The 18,993-nt window shown below is 41.7% G+C and overlaps 2 protein-coding genes across 2 annotated transcripts; one reads left to right on the top strand and one right to left on the bottom strand.

The window, feature by feature from the left end:
* Positions 1–315: 315 nt before the first annotated feature.
* coil (coilin p80) lies at positions 316–9,136 on the bottom strand. The gene is made up of 7 exons (XM_026165951.1): positions 8,689–9,136; positions 6,728–7,709; positions 6,542–6,631; positions 2,628–2,675; positions 2,423–2,492; positions 2,030–2,118; positions 316–692 (listed from the first exon to the last, which is right to left on the bottom strand). Exons 1-7 carry the CDS (start codon positions 8,937–8,939, stop codon positions 645–647), a joined length of 1,578 nt encoding a protein of 525 aa, XP_026021736.1. The 5' UTR covers positions 8,940–9,136; the 3' UTR covers positions 316–644.
* Positions 9,137–10,218: 1,082 nt separating this feature from the next.
* scpep1 (serine carboxypeptidase 1) lies at positions 10,219–18,684 on the top strand. Its single transcript, XM_026165952.1, has 13 exons — positions 10,219–10,355; positions 10,561–10,700; positions 11,889–11,978; positions 12,066–12,221; positions 12,358–12,432; positions 14,329–14,401; positions 14,579–14,616; positions 15,037–15,165; positions 15,868–15,952; positions 16,120–16,233; positions 16,349–16,486; positions 18,175–18,338; positions 18,448–18,684. The coding sequence occupies exons 1-13, from the start codon at positions 10,295–10,297 to the stop codon at positions 18,508–18,510; spliced, it is 1,326 nt and encodes a 441-aa protein (XP_026021737.1). The 5' UTR covers positions 10,219–10,294; the 3' UTR covers positions 18,511–18,684.
* Positions 18,685–18,993: the final 309 nt, after the last annotated feature.

Raw genomic sequence — 18,993 nt, forward strand, 5'->3', positions numbered from 1 at the left:
ATCTAGATGAATGAAATGTTCACCTTGAAAACCTTCACTGACGTACATTAGGTAATTTGTTGAGAACAAAATGACAACAGTCAGTGAAAACACAATAATCGTTTAAGTGCTGGATTTGAGGGAAAAAAGAAAATCACAACAGTTAAAGTTGAAAAGTGTGTGTTTTGTTAATTATCAGCATAATTACATTTTAGGTTAAACACTTTTTCAAAATCAATTCTGAGCAAGGTCTTTTTGTTACAAAATAAAACAGTCAGATAATGAATATGCAAAATATTATTTTGTGGATAACACACTAAAATTTTGCCCTGAGGATGTGGCTGAGGATGCAGTTTTTTTTATTGGAAAAAACAGTTTATACAAGACTTATCACAGTCACATCTCTGTACAAAAAATAAAACCATTACAGTGTGGCCCAGTGCTCAAAATCATTACTCATCCCTTCAGCTGATTTAAGCATAAAAACCATTTCATCTCTAAACCCAGTTTAAACAGAGCTGTTAAAAATGTGCTAACAGAGAAGCACAGATAAAGTTTAAATGGACCAGAATCAAAACCATTGGATGTTTTAGCTTTTAAAAGATAAGTCCAGGTCATTAAAAAAATAACTATGTGGGCGTATGAATTCACTATTTCTCTCAAACTTAAATGATGAGTCTTGGCTCCAGCAGAGACTCCCACCGTTCTGTCACCTATGAGAAGAAAGTGAACATGTTAATTTAAGGACTAGTCAAGTCAGATTTATTTATACAGCACAATTAAAAATAAGAGCTGTGCAGCTAAGAGAACAGAACAATGCAAGACAATAAATTCAATCGTGTCTACGATGATGTAGACCAGTGGGCAAGCACTGTGTCCGAGTCTGACAACACTGGAGCACCACAAGGGACTGTGCTCTCCGCTTTCCTATTCCCCTTCTACACCGCAGACTTCAGCCACGGCACAGAGACCTGCCATCTTCAGATGATGGTTGTAGGATGCTAGCTGGATGCATCAGTGGGGGCAATGAGACAGAGTACTGGGCTGTGGAGCTGCAGAATCATCTGCAGCTCAACGTGACAAAGACCAAGGAAATTATTTTGGACTTGAGGAGGACCAGGAAACCAGCGACCCACGTTTCAATCCAGAGGGTCGAAAATAAAACTTGTAACCACATAATTTTCACAGGGATTAATAAAGTATTCTGATTTTGATCTATTCGGAGTGTAAAGGCTTTACAAAAACCGAAACAGCACTTACCCATTCAAAGGCTTAAAAACAAACAGTAAAACCTTAAAATCAATCTCAAACTGACTGGCAGCTAAGACGAGTGATATGTGGTCCTGTTAACTCATGAAAAAAGAGAAATGTCTAAAACAATCACACCTTATGGGGGGGGAATAATAATTTATTTATTAAATAATAAATAATAAAGTAACATGACCTAATGCATCGGTGTCAAACTCTGGCCCGCGGGCCAAATTTGGCCCGCAGCCTAATTACATTTGGCCCATGAAGCCATACCAAATTACTATCAGAGCTGGCCTACTGGTATTATACAGCTAATATATATATATTGTTTAGTATTAAGCTTTGCTTGTTCCATATTCAGTTTTTCAGCAAAACGTGTTTGAGTCCATAAGAAAAGATTCATTCTTATATCTGGAGGAATAAATATATTTCAATAAATATTAACGTTAGCCCGCGACTTTGTTCCAGTTTTGAATTTTGGCCCACTGTGTATTTGAGTTTGACACCCCTGACTAATGTATGTAATGTAAAAAGGGTGATAAAGGGTCACACCCACAGAATTATCACCCTAATCAGCATCCATACATATATATTTAGCCTCTTATCTCATGGTTTTATTTTGCTCTTATCAGTGTCACATTCAGCAGCAGCAGATTGACTCAAGTAGCTCTGATAAATCTGCTGTGCACTTTGTGACCAGCTCCATTAAAAAACAGCAGATTTAAAGCACACCCACACTGGCTTTACTTTTACACTACCTGTGGCTTCAGAGGGTTATTAACAGCACATAAAGTCTTACCCAAGACCCTCTGGACACAGCATACTCCACCCTCTCGGAGCCATCTGGATTTTGATAGACTAGATCAAATTTTCCAGGTTCTCCGGAAGCTTTGGAAGAAGCAACAAGTTAGGAATCATTAGAAACAGAAATAAATTAGGAAGGTTAATTCTTAAATCTCTTAACTTCTTCTGAGAAAGTGTTCAGTTCTCTGAAAATGAAAAGGTTTTCGCTGTAACGTATTATATATCACTACCAGTGACATGACCAGTTTAATTAGGTGCTGACAATTCAAAGACATCAGGAGTCGTCTTTTAAATTTTGATATAATTACTTACATGATACATTATTTTTAAAAAGGCATGATTATACACAGTTATGATATTGTATGCCAGCGGTGAACTGATCTCCTACCTTGAGAGACATTAAGGAGTTCAAGTTCAATTTGTCTGTTGATTGGGTCAAAGCTCACAATCTTTCCCTCCTAATATAAACAGAACCATAGTTGGTCATAGAGTACGAATGACAGTTTATACCATATTAAATATTATTAAATAAGCTTTTATTAGTAACATCATTCCAAGGTTGTGATTAGGTCATCACAACTGACTGCCCTCACCTTGTATTCAGATACCGCTGGTGTGTAGTTTTCAGTTAGCTCCAGCAGCTGCATTTAAACACATAGAATTAGGAAATGAATGCAATTCACTTTTTTTATTCACACATTATTATTTATATAGCTTCAAATCACAACAGCAGTCGCTTTAAGGGGGCTTTACTCTGTAAGGCAGAGGCGCTACAATAACACAGAGGAAACAAAAGCACTCTGACAGCGCAACTCCCCTCGAAGAGCGAGGGCTGTAATACATCTGTGATGCTTTATGTTTTTATTACAATGCATCAGAGAGCAACTTAGTATCTTCCCCAAGGAAATTTGACATGAAGCAGCCAGCCATGTATTTATTTTATTTTATTACAATATGCCCTCATAATTATAATATTACCCTGCTTTTATAACAACACACTGATGTCTGACCTTTGACCTTTAAGCATTACATACTAAAATGATGTATTTTATTATCTTTAAAAATAGAATTGAAGCAGAAATGGCCGAAATCTTTGGTTTCAATAAGCTGAAAAAATGTGAGTGCGGCAGGGTGTGGTTTGTGGCTCAGCCGCAGGGGAGGGGTGGAGCAGCGGGTTCAGGGTGCCTGTCAGGGGAGTTTGACACACACCTGAGCTCCATCATCTAGCCATGGCTCCCCGATAAAAGACGTGCTGGGACCTGAGGTGGGAGGTGTGTGTGCTACAAGCAACTGCAGGCAATTATGGGCAAAATAACCACTGGCAGGGCTCTAGACTAACTTTTTGCCATGGGTGCACCGGTGCGCACTTTTAAAAAGTTAGGCGCACTCAAATTTTTCAACCGCATCGCTTAACACCACAGTTTTACATGTGCACTTTTTTGGGGGGGAAATTGCAGTCCATACTGACAACATTCATTTCTAAACTATTAACTAACAATCTTGTGCTTAAAGTGCTTTCTTTTCATCTTTTCTTATTACCCACAGCTACATCCACTTCTGTCAGACCTAGGCTGCTCATTAGGGCTGGGTATCATCACTGATTTCTATAATCCATTCGATTCCGGTTCTCAAAGTCCTGATTCTATTCAATTTAGCCTCAGACAGTCAGAAATATTCTAATTCTGATCATTTATCAGTACTGATACATGTGAGACTTCATCAGAATTGTGACCATCACAGCAGATGCCTTTGTGTGAAAGTAACTGAGAGAGAGAGAGCTGTGCATGAAGTGTGATTTTTATCGTGGTGGAAGCAAAACAGCAAAAGTCAGAGGGAATTCATGACGACATTGATCAAATGTGAAGCGTAGTTTGCTGCTTCTTTTGCTGCTGGCTCGGTGAAGTTTGGTTGGAGAGAGACAAAACCTGCAGCTCAGAATCAGCGCAAAAAGACGTAAACACAGAGCGGTTTAGTCCACGATAGGGGCATAATGTGTGTCTGTTGTTGACCACACGGAGAGTTGCAGAGATTTTTTATTTTTTTTTTGGTTACCCGAACAGTTGGTCGCAGTGGTGCGACCAATTATTTTTTTAGTTGCACCATTGAAAAATTTGGTCGCACTCTAGAGCCCTGACTGGTGATCCAAAGTGGACAGGATAAACAATTAAAGGACTACCTATGAGAAAAGCTGAAAATTGGTGATTGACTTATGAGCTACTTAAATATATTAGTGGGTTACCTAGGCAACCGAAATACTCAAAGGTGACCTGCCATCAGCTTCAAAGATATGGGCAACAAACTAACTGCTTCCACTGTGGATGCAGTTTTAAACAACATAAAAAGCTGCTAATAATGGGTTCACAAAAATCTTTGTAAAACATGGTTCCTAATTCTTAGCGACTGCTACCCATAGTGGTTAGCTTCTGAACCACTGTAGCTAACGAGCTATCCTCTAGCTAGGCAGGGCAAACTGCTGCTATTCAGGTCTGTGAAGGTTCTCAGTCATCCAGGTCATCGTAGTCAAAGGAGCTTGCAAAGACTGGAGTAATTATTGGAGTAAAAACTTGGAGTAATCAGGACCCTACACCATGTTCCCTCTAAGCCTGAAGGAAAAAAGAAGGAACACACACATGTAAAGGAAGCACTCAAAACGTGCAGCTATCCTAAATGGGCGTTCTTAAAGTCAGCAAAGAAGCACAGAAAAGACGACCAGACACCAGCGAGGGAGGATAAGAAGGACAGACGCAACAACATTGTCATCCCCTATGTAGCCGGTGTATCAGAGAAACTCAGGAGAGTTTTCTCCAAGCACGACATCCCGGTGCATTTCAGACCCAGCAACACGCTCAGACAAAAACTGGTTCACCCGAAAGACAAAACGCCAAAACACAGACTTAACAATGTGGTGTATGCTGTACAGTGCAGCGAGGAATGCCCAGACCTCTACATTGGAGAGACCAAACAGCCACTTCACAAGCGCATGGCACAACACAGAAGAGCCACCTCCACAGGACAAGACTCAGCAGTCCATCTGCATCTTAAGGATAAAGGACACTCTTTCGAGGATGCCAATGTTCACATTTTGGACAGAGAGGACAGATGGTTTGAAAGAGGAGTGAAAGAAGCATCTATGTCCACTGTGAGCGACCATCTTTGAACAGAGGCGGGGTTTACGACACCAACTCTCTGCCATCTATAATCCAGTTTTGAGATCCCTTCCCAGACGCCTTAACGCCCACTCACATCCTGGGCCATCTGACCTCAGGAATTCGCATGATAAGGTGGGGCCAGGTTTCACAATGAACACACCCGAAACTCTGGCTGATTGGGACCCACGCCCAGTTTCCCACCTTGGCTCAGGCGATTAGAGGATCATCCTTTTGTCCCTCTGTGGGGGGTTACTCCCACTAGGTTTATATCTGGGACTCTCCACTATTTGACCTTAGAACTGAACTGAAGAAGCTTCTCGGATGAGAGGTGAAACGTCTTCAAGTAACTTAAAGAAGTCCAGACGCTTTTCTTTGCAAGCTCCTTTGACTGCTGCTATTCAGTCACAGCAGCTTTTTTGACTTTTTCGACTTCTCTATAAAGAGTTGCAGAGGAGAAAAAAATCCCAAAGGCTCACTAACAGTGTATTTGCTTAGAGAACACTGGATTTAAACATTACATAAAATACTGCACTGTAAGATAAACTCATGGCTTATAATAATAATAATAGGATTTATATAGCGCTTTTCTAGGCACCCAAAGCGCTTTACAATGCCACTATTCATTCACTCTCACATTCATACACTGGTGGAGGCAGCTACGGTTGTAGCCACAGCTGCCCTGGGGCAGACTGACAGAAGCGAGGCTGCCATATCGTGCCATCGGCCCCTCTGGCCAACACCAGTAGGCAAGTAGGGTAAAGTGTCTTGCCCAAGGACACAACGACCAGGACAGAGAGCCCAGGGATTGAACCGGCGACCTTCTGGTTACAGATGCGATTCCCAACCCCGTGAGCCACGGTCTGTGAAGCATTTCGATTTTTCACATAAGTTTACACCTGAACAGAAAATCTTTGATAACTGTCCCCCCGCCCCAAGGTTAAGCTAATTTTGAGTGTTCTACAGTATATTAGCTACAACAGTGTACTACAGCTGATAAGGATGTTGAACAAACAAGGCACAGAAAAGCAAACTTGGAAGAGTTGACCTGATTTGTACAAATTGAAATGGCTTGCAGTGGACAGATGCAAGGTCATCGATGTCTACATCCTTGTGCATTAAAGAGGGAGTATGCTGTATTGTAAGAGGGCTGATCAGCCTGTTTCACTACCTCATCTACAGAAGGCAGAGGGTACAGCAGATTTAGACTTTTTTTTCAAAATAAAAGTATGACATTATTCTCAAAATCATCAATAGTATTTTTTTTCTTAGTGTAGCCCTAAAACTCCTTCAGAACAACAGTATGAGGGCTGATAGCTTTCATTTTTAACCTGGAGATGACTGCAGCTTACAACACCCACCTTAAAGGCAATCCTCTGCCCCACCTGTGGAGGAGCAGCTAACAGGGGCATGGAGTTGTAGTCCTGCTTGGGTACACTCACAGCTTCCTTCTATAAATGGAGACAGAAAGTCAAGAATGCCTTTTAATTCATTTTACTTGAGAGCAGATATTACACTTAAATTTTAGGCTTCAGATGCAGACAAACCTGCAGGATCACTGACGTGTTGGTCAGTGAATCATTCTGGTAAGACGGCTCTGTGGCTCCATTATAGCTGGACCCAAAGCTGCTACTGTTCCCTCTGCTTGCTCCTCCTCTACCCCCACCCGTAACACTTGCTCCCTGACCACCGCCACATCTGGCTTTCCCTCTGCCGCGACCTTGCCAAGGAGACTGAATACCTATGCCACCTCTGGGCTGCTGCAGCGGCCTTCGTATCACCAGCTGGATCTCGTCTTCACTGTCCGAGTTGGAACCCTTTGCTGCTGTATGAGGTGGCTCAGCTATGCTGGCGGTCTGTTCTGGATTATCGTTTGTAGGCTGCGGGGCTGAAGGAGCCTGACTTGATTCTGAGCTGGTAGCCGTGGTTTTTAAAGGTTTGTTTCTGGGCTGGATTTTCACACTGGCAGCCTCATCAGGAGAAGACTCTGTTTCTGAAGAGGATGACGATGACAGTGGAGGTTTTTTGGGGGCAGGTTTTGTGTTTGATGGGACCTTGGAGGGAGCAGGAGTGGAGGTGGGTGTTTTTGTTGTTTTTTTGGGTACGACATCTTCATCACTGCTGCTACTACTGGAATCTGAAGAGGAGGCTTTTTGTGGTTTTGATGCTTGGAGCTTCTTGGTGCTTTTACTCAGCCGGCTGACAGCAGCTGGAATCTTCGGGAGATCAGCTGGTTTGGGAGAAGCAGGAGCACCTTTTTCCTTTGGCTTCTTTTTCTTCTTCTCTTTCTTCTCTGTGGGGTTTCCCTGTACATTCTCATTCTGGTCATCACTTGCCACTAGGTTGGCACCGTCTGTCATTCTGTCCTCGTTATTTTTCTTCCTCTTTTTCTTCTTCCATTCGACACTCACTCCATTTTCTTCTGGCACAGTGTCTTCTGTGGCTCGCCGTCTCTTTCTGCCGCTTTCACTTGCTGCATCTGGATGACTGCTGTATCCATTCAACTCATTCATCCAGCCCACCTTCACCCTGACACAAAAACAGAACACATCTTAAAGGAATAGTTGAACATTATACATTATACAATGGATTTATTATGTCAAATTTCCTTGACACAAATAAAAAGGTCAGTGGCAAACTATCCAGGGTGTACCCTGCTTCTCACGGACGGACAGATGACCGAAATGAACGTCAAACCTGTTTACTTAGTTACTAGTTATCCAACCCTTACAGGGAAGTTGGAACCTTAAGACACACTCTTGATGACACAGGGCTAACACTGAGAAACAGCAGGCAACCACAAAAGCACATTTAAACCTACACATGATTTAGAATCAGCAGTCTGTCCAACATGCAGATCTCTGTGTTGTGAGAGGAAACCCACACAGATCTGAACCCCAGATGGCAGTGCAGAATACTGAAAAACTGACTGTTGTAAAGCATACAGCATTTGGTTTGTTGTAGCTTTTGAACTAACAAAATGAATACGTGTGAATTTAAATATTGTGTCGCTTATGTTAAGACTTAAACTTAACAAACTTGAGGTGTGTTGGTCATTTGAAGTATGTTACATTGGTGCATACTTCAAATTAGATTAGTACAGACTCAAGACTCTGGGGTGACAGGAGAATAAATGGTGCCACAAATTTTGGAAAATTAAGTCTACATGAAGTTTGTTTCAAATCCACACTTCACTCAATAGCCCTGTGCCAAATACGCGTATTTCATTTTTGCAAACAGAGCCTAAGAATAGATAACACTGAAAGGATGTTTTTAGTTGTATTTTATTAACGTTTTTCCCCTTTATGACGACAAAGTGTCTAAAAAATCATGATATACCGTGCCACGATCCAGGTTTTTGTTCATACCACCCAGAGCTAGGCAAGCAAGCAGCGTCCACATGGTACTGAGCTGAGTGTTTAGAGACATGTTGTAACTAAATAACTCGTATTAAATATGCCAGGATCTGTCAGCGCTTTGAAAGTTACAACTAACAAAGCACGCGCACCTGACGCTGTCGTTGTCCCGCACCACGTAGATGCTCTCCGTGTGCGGCAGGTAGCAGTCTTCTATGAACAGGCTGAGGATGCTCCCGCCGCTGAATTCAAACTTCTCCCTGATGACGCTCTCCAGGTCGGCCACCACGCGACACACGTTTAGGTCTACGAGCAGCCAGCACATGCGGCAACCGACGACAGCCGGCGGCGGGTAGTCAAAGTACAGGCGCAGTCGGATAAAGTTGTTACTGTGGGCAGCCATGACGGCTACAGCACCAAAACACACCGGCTGCTGTACTCCCTCTGCGAGCTCAAAGACGACACTTCCGCTCTTCAAAATAAGAGTGCAAACTCAAATGTATTTCATTTCCCTATTCAAAGAAAAGATTATTATAGTAATAATAACTCTGTAATGACAGCTATACCCACATCATATCAACTTATCACGTATTCGTTTGTAGTCTCAGACTTTTATTTTAAATTATCACTTTTCAACGGAAGTGAGGCGCACGTGTTTGGCGCTGTCAATACCCTCGTTTACAATATTGACCTCTGCCGGCGTGGAGGAAGTACTGAATTATTACCGATCTCCATCGCAGCCAAATATTCACCAGAGGCTCTTGTCGTAACTTTAAACTAAGCTCAAACTGAACTGAAAAATGACTTGAATAAAAGCTTATCTTCATTCTTCTTGGGATTTTTTGTTAAAGTCCTTAAAACTGACTTTATGACTCATTCAAGCATTAAAAATGCACAGTTGAACCACTGGTCTGTCTACACATAATAGACAACTTATATCAGCATGGTTATCAGATTTTCCTTAAAAAACGAAAAAGAAAAACATTAGGACCAAAGAAAAAGTGGCAAGCCTAGATGCACTGTCTACATCAGATGACCAGTTTCTGGAATCCATGTCTGCTAGAAATAGGAAAAATCCAGCAAGACCTGGAAAAATAAAAAAAGAGATATATTAAGACCTTGATCCATCTACTCTTGGCCAAAGTCGTGTCGGAAATGGTCTGAATGAAAAGGTCGCTGTAAACAAGCCATTCCTAAGGCTGCACTATGTCATAGTACACAAAAACTGGATTGAAAATGAGGGGAAACAAGTCAAATCTAAAATGGTTCTAGCTATTATCAGCGTGTATGTCTCTGTAGGACACAGTAGGAGAGTCACTTTTATCCCAATACAGCAGTTCTGCACCTAAACTCTGAGCCTTTCCTGCCTCCTTGCCGTTTCTTTTATAACTGAACTGCTCACTTTGTCTGAACTGTGCGCATTTATATTGATGCTTTATGTCTGTCTTACGAGGTGCAGTGCTCTCTGTGCCTGTTTTAATTGTTAATTGCCCCTTGGGGATAAATTAAGTGTATCTGGGATTTGAAATGAATGTTAGATCAAACTCATCGTCTTTTCTTCTTTTCTTTTGATGTTCATTGCGGTTTTTCAGAGTCCGTAGGTCACTTTACTCCCTTCAGTGCTCTGAGGTTATTCCAACTTTACTTTGTGACGCAATATTTAAAAAAACGTGTCGGTCAGCTGACCACGGGTTTGGTCATGTGATTTCTCGTTGCAGTTGAAATTATGCGGAGCCTTTACAGCTAGACACTTTAACGATGGGTTCCTTCCGAGTAGACTTTACTTTGTGTTTCTTACTCAGCGTTGTGCTGTCTAAAGGTAAGATATCCGCACTGTGGACGAGGCTCTTACAGACTTCTTCTCGGGGTTTTTTTTACCTCCCACTTTGACTTCAAAACGAAAGTAACGTTTTGATCGCTCATCACAGACTGGTTTATTGTTTCTGGTAGAATGACGATGTAACACTGTCACACTGTAACCGAACACCAAGTTAACAAAGTGGATGTGATTGAATTCTGCGCAGGGCTCCCCTCTGCTCTGCGGAGCAACGAAGCCTGGAACTATGTGGAGGTGAGAGACGGGGCCCACATGTTTTGGTGGCTCTATTATGCTGACAGTGTACAAGCCCAGTACAAGGACCTGCCTCTGGTCATGTGGCTGCAGGTAGGACTTCATGATTTTTGTTTTCCACCTTAACTGGGCTTCCAGCGTTGTCAGCATTTCAATCAAACTCCCGATTCGTCCCATTTACGAACATTTTACGCGTGTTTAGTCGCTTAGTATCAGTCCCATTACGTTTAGACCAAATAAATTGTCAATGAGATTTTCTTTTTACACGAATAAATAAATAACCTATATAGCAATTTAAACTTTGAATTCCTAACTTTGCCTGCAACTTCCCCCACGACCTTATGCTGACAGCTTAAAAAGTTATTTTTCATTTAGGCAGTAGGCTGTCTACAGTCTGCACCTACAATACCTGCACTGTCTGTAGGGTATCATATATTTTTGTAGTTCATTCAGTTGAATCATGCAAAAGTTTTTTTTGTACTGGACACAGAGAGTGATCCATCCCCAGACACTCAAGCGTTCAACTATTAGTTGGAGTAAGACTGGAAAGTGGGGGTCAGTCTTGTCTGTATGTTTCTGAGGGGGAACAAAAGTCCACAAGACTAATAATGCTTCAAGTATTTATGTCTTATTTAGTGATTCTCATCCCATATCAACTGTCTGTCTTGCCCGTTGTATGCAAATACTGATTGAATAAATAATAAAGTCCACAGGAAGCTAAGAAATCCCCTGAAGCTGTTTGCTGAGCATCATTAATCGCTTAACAATCAGGTCTGTGACAAATCGAGCACATGCATGGTTGCATTCTCAAACATGTGCAGCATCATGCTACCATTCCATCTTCCTGTACAGTGATGTCTGCAGGAAGTTGTGATGTTCAGAGATTGTGTCCCCGTCTGATCAAATGATCAGGCCTTTGGTTAAAAATGGAATGGGGCTCAGACTGAGAGGTGGTAAGAGTGAGTAATGGCAGTGTTGTTTTTATTCCTAACTACAAAAGAGGAACAATTATGGTCTAATTTTAAACTTTCCACTTTATGACCTTGTATTGCATTATTTTTCTGATCCCACCCCCTGCCACCGAAAACAAACAAACAGTAATAGAGACGTGTACGTTAATGGCTCATTTAATACGAATGTGGCTTGTGCTGAGTTAAATGGCAAGTGTGTGTGTGTGTGTGTGTGTGTGTGTGTGTGTGTGTGTGTGTGTGTGTGTGTGTGTGTGTGTGTGTGTGTGTGTGTGTGTGTGTGTGTGTGTGTGTGTGTGTGTGTGTGTTTTAGGGTGGCCCAGGAGGATCTGGAACTGGCTTTGGCAACTTTGAGGAAATTGGACCCTTGAACAGAGATCTAGAGCCCAGAAAAACAAGCTGGGTAAAGATTTACTGTAACTGAAGAGTGCTTCAAAGAAAGTATGAATGAATAGATTAGCATGCTGACGTGTGTGTGTGTCACCTTTAGGTCCAGGCAGCCAATTTGTTATTTGTAGATAACCCTGTGGGCACTGGCTTTAGCTACACAGACAGGCCAGATGCCTATGCTACCAATGTGTCCACTGTAGCCTCAGACATGCTGGTGCTGCTCAAACACTTCTTCTCAGAAAAGCCTGAGTTCCAGGTATGTCCATTATTGCATTTTTTATTTTTATTTTTGCCTGTTTGTCAGAAAGATGGGCTCATCAAACGTTGTCTAAAGTGACTCCAAAACACATTAGTATTAAAGGACCTAAAGTGTACTGTTCTGTTCTTTTCAGAGCATCCCCTTCTACATTTTCTCTGAGTCATATGGAGGGAAGATGGCAGCTGCTATCTCCTTAGAGCTCAGCAAGGTGAGGTGACTTATTTTGGGATCTTTCTGTTGTTCTTTGCACAGCATTCAGTTCAGTGTGAGCTCCCTGCTATTGGAAAGTCCCAGTAATAAAGATGTCATGTGATAGAAAAGGGAAGTAGAGACAACGTGACGTTTAAAGAAAAAAAAGCCTGTTCTTCTGGAGAACTAAGCAATAACTTTTATTGTAGTTTGTTTTATTTTTTTAGCTGGTCACATATTTTTTTTATATTTTATGAGAGAGATATTTAGAGCTGTTAATGATTTATATTCTGTTTAAAGCACATTGATTGAGTTAAGTAACATGAAATGTGCTTTATAAATATAGCTGACATTCGCAATGTTAAATTGATAGGTATGCTGTATGAAATCAGATGATGGCCATTTGTACCACCAGTCAAAAGTTTGGACACACCTTCTCATTTAATGGGTTTTCTTTATTTTCATGACTGTTTACATTGTAGATTCTCCCTGAAGGCATCAAAACTATGAATGAACACATATGGAATTATATAGTAAACAACTCAAAGGATGTTTTATATTTTAGATTCTTCCAAATATCCACCCTTCGCTTTGATTACTGCTTTGCACACTCTTTGCATTCTCTGGATGAGCTTCATGAGGTCGTCACTTATAATGGTTTTTCAACAGTCTTGAAGGAGTTCCCAGACCATCGTCCCAAACCATCTCCACTGGGTTTAGGTCAGGTGACTGTGGAGGCCAGGCCTCCATCACTCTCCTTTTTGATCAAACAGTCCTTAGACAGCCTGGAGGTGTGTTTGGTGTCATTGTTGTTGAAGAATAAATGATGGTCCAATGAAACACAAACCTGATGAGATGGCATGCCGCTGCAGGATGCTGTGGTAGCCATGCTGGTTCAGTGTGCCTTCAATTTTGAACAAACCCCCAACTGTGTCACCAGCAAAGCACCCCCACACCATCACACCTCCTCCTCCATGCTTCACAGTAGGAACTTCCTTTCACCTTTTCTGCTTTGCACAAAGAAATGGTGGGTGGAACCAAAGATCTCCAATTTGGACTCATCAGACCAAAGCACAGATGTCCACTGGTCTAATGTCCATTCCTTGTGTTTCTCTGCCCAAAACAAACCTCTTCTGCTTGTTGCTTTTTCTTAGTCGTGGTTTCTTAGCAGCTATTTGACCATAAAGGCCGGATTCACACAGTGTCCTCTGAACAGTTGATGTAGAGATGTGTCTGCTACTGGAACTCTGTGTGACATTTATCTGAGCTCTAATCTGTTAACTTGAGATTTGTGAGGCTGGTGACTCGGATGAATTTATCCTGAGCAGCAGAGGTGACTCTTGGTCTTCCTTTCCTGGGGCGTCCTCATGTGAGCCAGTTTCATTAAGGCACTTGATGGTTTTGCGACTGCACTTGGGGACACATTCAAAGTTAGCAATGTTCTGGACTGACTGACCTTCAGTTCTTAAAGTAATGATGGGCTGTTTCTCTTTACTTAGCTGATTGGTTCTCGCACTAATATGAATTCTAGCAGTTATCAAATGGGACTGTCAGCTGTGTACTAACACGACTTCTGTCCAACACAGTCTCTCAGTCTCAACCCCAATAAGAAGGCACAAAATTCCACAAATGAACCCTGACACAGCACACCTGTGACGTGAAACCATTTCAGGTGACTACATCATGAAGCTCACTGAGAGAAGGCCAAGGGTTTGCAGCCCTGTCAACAAAGCAAAGGGGTGGTTACTTTGAAGAATCTGAAATATAAAACATATTTATTTATCAATATTTTTCTTTGTTACATCATTCCATGTATCTTGCTTCATATATTTGGTGTCGTCAGTATGTATCTACAATGTAGAAATTAGTAAAAAATAAATAAAACCATTCATTTGTGTCTCTCATCTTTTTATAGGCCATAACCCAAGGGACAGTCAAATGCAACTTTTCTGGTGTGGCACTTGGAGACTCATGGATTTCACCACTGGGTCAGTATCAGATATTAAGTATCAACACCATGTGCCAAGAAAGACTTCATTTTAACCATAGGATGAGAACAAATGGCAGGTTTTTGCTGTTGGCGTTAAAAACTGAGAATTCTTTTATGTAAAACTTCAAGCAAGGCTGAGTGAATTTCTGTTGATACACTTTTGTTTCATCCACAGACTCTGTTATGACATGGGGACCATATCTCTACATCACTGTAAGTAACACACCATAGACTGCATATATGAACCTGTCTTGATGTCACCAGTTGGTACAATCCTGCATTTTCACCATTGCGATCTTGGGGTTTTAAAACCGGATGTGATGAGTGAAACATGGATCTGACTGAAAAACGTTGCGAGCTCATTGGCTACCACTTATCATTGGGTTCTTTTTCCTTTAGCATAATCAGTTTATCCTCCTTTCTGTCTCTAATAGTGATCATAACTTACTAAATGAACTCCATTTTGCATTCACTATGACCTGAAATTAGCATCTAATCTCAACAGTGTCATCATTTACAAAAAATGATGACACTGTTGAGATTATGAAGCTACGATGATCTTTCATATACAGTGTATGTAACACAGAGTCTTTTTGTCCATTGTGTTGAGCTTCCATATGATTCTGTCTGCAGTCCCTCCTGGATGATTACGGCCTGGCAGATGTCAGTAAGGCAGCAGAGGCAGTGAAGCAAGCCGTGGAGCAGGGCCAGTTTCTTAAAGCGACTGAGCTGTGGTCTATGACGGAGTCTGCCGTAGAGCGGGTTTGTACAACACTACATAATTTGGAGAAAATGCTTGCTGGATATTTAATGCATTGTCTAATCTTAAATTGCTTTATGGAAGTGGTGTTCCATCGGGGCAATCAGGGCAAGCAGTGCTTGTCTAGTAAAATCTACCAACAGACATTAATTTAAACATACAAAAGAGAAAGCATCTCTCCTTTCATCTCAAACAACCTTGTCGTAAAACTTCTCACCTGTTTGCATTGTTCTTGAAGTTACTGCCATCTTGTGGCCATAGTTTGTTCATGGCTCTGGAAGCAGAATTAACTCTGCTTGACTCCATTCTTTGGAATCTGCATCGGCCAATGTTTTCATGGGCAAATCTGTGTCCCAATAAAAATGGCTTCAGCCTGTCAAGCTGAGAAGCCATGTTTGCCTATGTACATCATAAACTTCTGATGTACATATCTGACTGATAGTGGAAACTGATATGATCTCTTCAACAGTGTTATAAGATAGTGTGTGTATGGAATCGCTGTTGCTTTTAGCTTTTATTCTGTTATACATGCATAACCTGTTTAACTGAGCTGACTATTAGTACAACTATATATTAATATGGTCACCTTTGGCTAGGAGCATACACACTGAAGATATGTTATATTTTTGTGTAAACAAAATGTTAATAAAGTAGTTTTTGCCATATTTATGTATTGTTTTGTCTTATTTTTGGTTTTCCTTAAGAATACCAATGGAGTCAACTTCTACAACATCCTAACTCAGAGTTCAGATGAGAAGCTCACCTCTTCTGCAGGGCTGGACTTTATCAGTAAGACTCTGATCTAAATGATTCCATCTAGTTAGTAAACTAGACCACATGGGTTTGGTGATTTTAAAATAAACCTGTCCTACTTAAGTCTAAATGTAAAGTAAAAGTAAAAAGTAAAAAAAAAATTTCGATGACTATCTACTGATGCTCTTCCTACTTTATACCAGGTCTGCAGAAACATCGTCACATTCGCCCCCTCCACAGCCAGTCCCTGAGTCAGCTGATGAATGGACCAATAAGGAAGAAGCTGGGTATCATTCCTGACAATGTCACATGGGGAGGTACGATTTCTTGAAGTGAAAGATCAAGGAACTGTTTGTCCTTTCATTTTAGATGCTTGAAAATACTAAACATCATAAAACCTTGTTCCCTCTCCTGTTTTTGCTGTGACCTCAGGTCAGGCTGATGAGGTCTTCACTAACATGGCAGGAGACTTTATGAAGCCAGTGGTGGACATAGTTGACCAGCTGCTGACTGCTGGAGTTAAAGTCACAGTCTACAATGGACAGCTTGATCTCATTGTGGACACTTTGGGTTAGTTACTCAGTAAATCACGAAGATGGGTGACGCACCAAGTACAGGGAGGGCCATTTATATGGATACACCGTGATATTAAAGTCCTGTTTGTGGCACATTAGTATATGTGAGGGGGCAAACTCCTCAAGATGGGTGGTGACCATGGTGGTCATTTAGAAGTCGGCCATCTTGGATACAACTTTTGTTTTTTCAATAGGAAGAGGGCCATGTGACACATCAAACTTATTGGTAATGTCACAAGAAAAACAATGGTGTGCTTGGTTTCAACGTAACTTTATTCTTTCATGAGTTATTTACAAGTTTCTGACCACTTATAAAATGTGTTCAATGTGCTGCCCATTGTGTTGGATTGTCAATGCAACCCTCTTCTCCCACTCTTCACACACTGATAGCAACACCGCAGGAGAAATGCCAGCACAGGCATCCAGTATCCGTAGTTTCAGGTGCTGCACATCTCGTATTTTCACACCATAGACAATTGCCTTCAGATGACCCCAAAGATAAAAGTCTAAGGGGGTCAGATCGGGAGACCTTGGGGGCCATTCAACTGGCCCACGACGACTAATCCACTTTCCAGAAAACTGTTCATCTAGGAATGCTCGGACCTGGCACCCATAATGTGGTGGTGCACCATCTTGCTGGAAAAACTCAGGGAACGTGCCAGCTTCAGTGGATAAAGAGGGAAAAATATCATCATGTAGCAATTTCAAATATCCAGTGGCCACTATCGTTGTACCCCATATACCACACCAAACCATCACTTTTGTTGTTCCAACAGTCTTGGAGGGATCCATCCAATGTGGGTTAGTGTCAGACCAATAGCGGTGGTTTTGTTTGTTAACTTCACCATTCACATAAAAGTTTGCCTCATCACTGAACAAAATCTTCAGCGTGAACTGAGGGTCCTGTTCCAATTTTTGTTTTGCCCATTCTGCAAATTCTGTGCACCGATCTGGGTCATCCTCGTTGAGATGCTGCAGTAGCTGGAGTTTGCAAGGGTGCCATTTGTGAGTAGCTAATATCCGCCGAAGGGATGTTCGACTAATGCCACTCTCCAGTGACATGCGGCGAGTGCTACGCTGTGGGCTCTTGCTGAATGAAGCTAGGACAGCCACTGATGTTTCTTCATTAGTGACAGTTTTCTTGCGTCCACATTTTGGCAAATCCAACACTGAACCAGTTTCACAAAACTTAGCAAGCAGTTTGCTAACTGTAGCATGGGAGATGGGTGGTCTCGTAGGGTGTCTTGCATTGAAATCGGCTGCAATGACCCGGTTACTGCGTTCACCAGATATCAACACATTTTCTATCCACTCCTAACCTTTCTGACATGTCAATGGCTGTGAACAAAGAAACTTGTAAATAACTCATGAAAGAATAAAGTTGCGTTGAAACCAAGCACACCATTGTTTTTCTTGTGACATTACCAATAAGTTTGATGTGTCACATGGCCCTCTTCCTATTGGAAAAAACAAAAGTTGTATCCAAGATGGCCGACTTCTAAATGACCACCATGGTCACCACCCATATTCAGGAGTTTGCCCCCTCACATATACTAATGTGCCACAAACAGGACTTTAATATCACCAGACAAGTCCCATTTTATTATGGTGTATCTATATAAATGGCCCACCCTGTATATGTCCCTGTTGAGTCTAATCACCTGGATCTTTGTCTTCTCACAGGTCAGGAGCTGTGGGTGAAGCAGCTAAAGTGGGAGGGGATTCGTAATTTTAACGAGCTTAAGTGGACTCCCCTCGATGATCCTGCCACCCCGGGCGTTACTGGAGCTTTCTGCAAGACTTTTAAGAACTTTGCCTTTTATTGGATTCTCAAAGCTGGTCACATGGTAAGCTAGAATGAGTCAGTTGATGAAATGTAGATAAACAGAACCTCATTTCTTTTTATTAATATTAATATTTAACATAAAATGTCATCCTTTTTGTCTGTCCTCACAGATTCCTTCAGATCAGGGACCTATGGCCTTGCAGATGCTGAAGATGATCACCCAGCAGGCCTGAACACCTTTCTCTGATCCAAGCTGGAAGTGCACTGACAATCATAATGATCACATTATTTTTAAAAAATATATAAATTTCACTCCCTGCTAAACAAACTCCAAAGTGCAGTTGATTACAATACTGTGTAACATTTTAACCCAATAAAAAGCAATAAAGACACATTTGTTTCATAAAGGCTACTTTGTTGTCTTTATTTAAATGTTGTACAGAGTGTCAAATAACAGAGTCCTGAGCCACCCCTCATTTTATGAAATGGGGAAACGGATGCAGTGATTTATTCCATCCATCCATCCATCTTCATCCGCTTTGTCCGGAGCCGGGTCGCGGGGGCAGCAGCCTAAGCAAAGAGGCCCAGACCTCCCTCTCCCCAGCCACCTCCTCCAGCTTATCCGGGGGAACACCAAGGCGTTCCCAGGCCAGCCGAGAGATATAATCTCTCCAGCGTGTCCTGGGTCTGCCCCGGGGCCTCCTCCCGGTGGGACA

Source organism: Astatotilapia calliptera, chromosome 4, assembly GCF_900246225.1.
Source record: "Astatotilapia calliptera chromosome 4, fAstCal1.2, whole genome shotgun sequence".
Lineage (NCBI taxonomy): Eukaryota > Metazoa > Chordata > Actinopteri > Cichliformes > Cichlidae > Astatotilapia > Astatotilapia calliptera.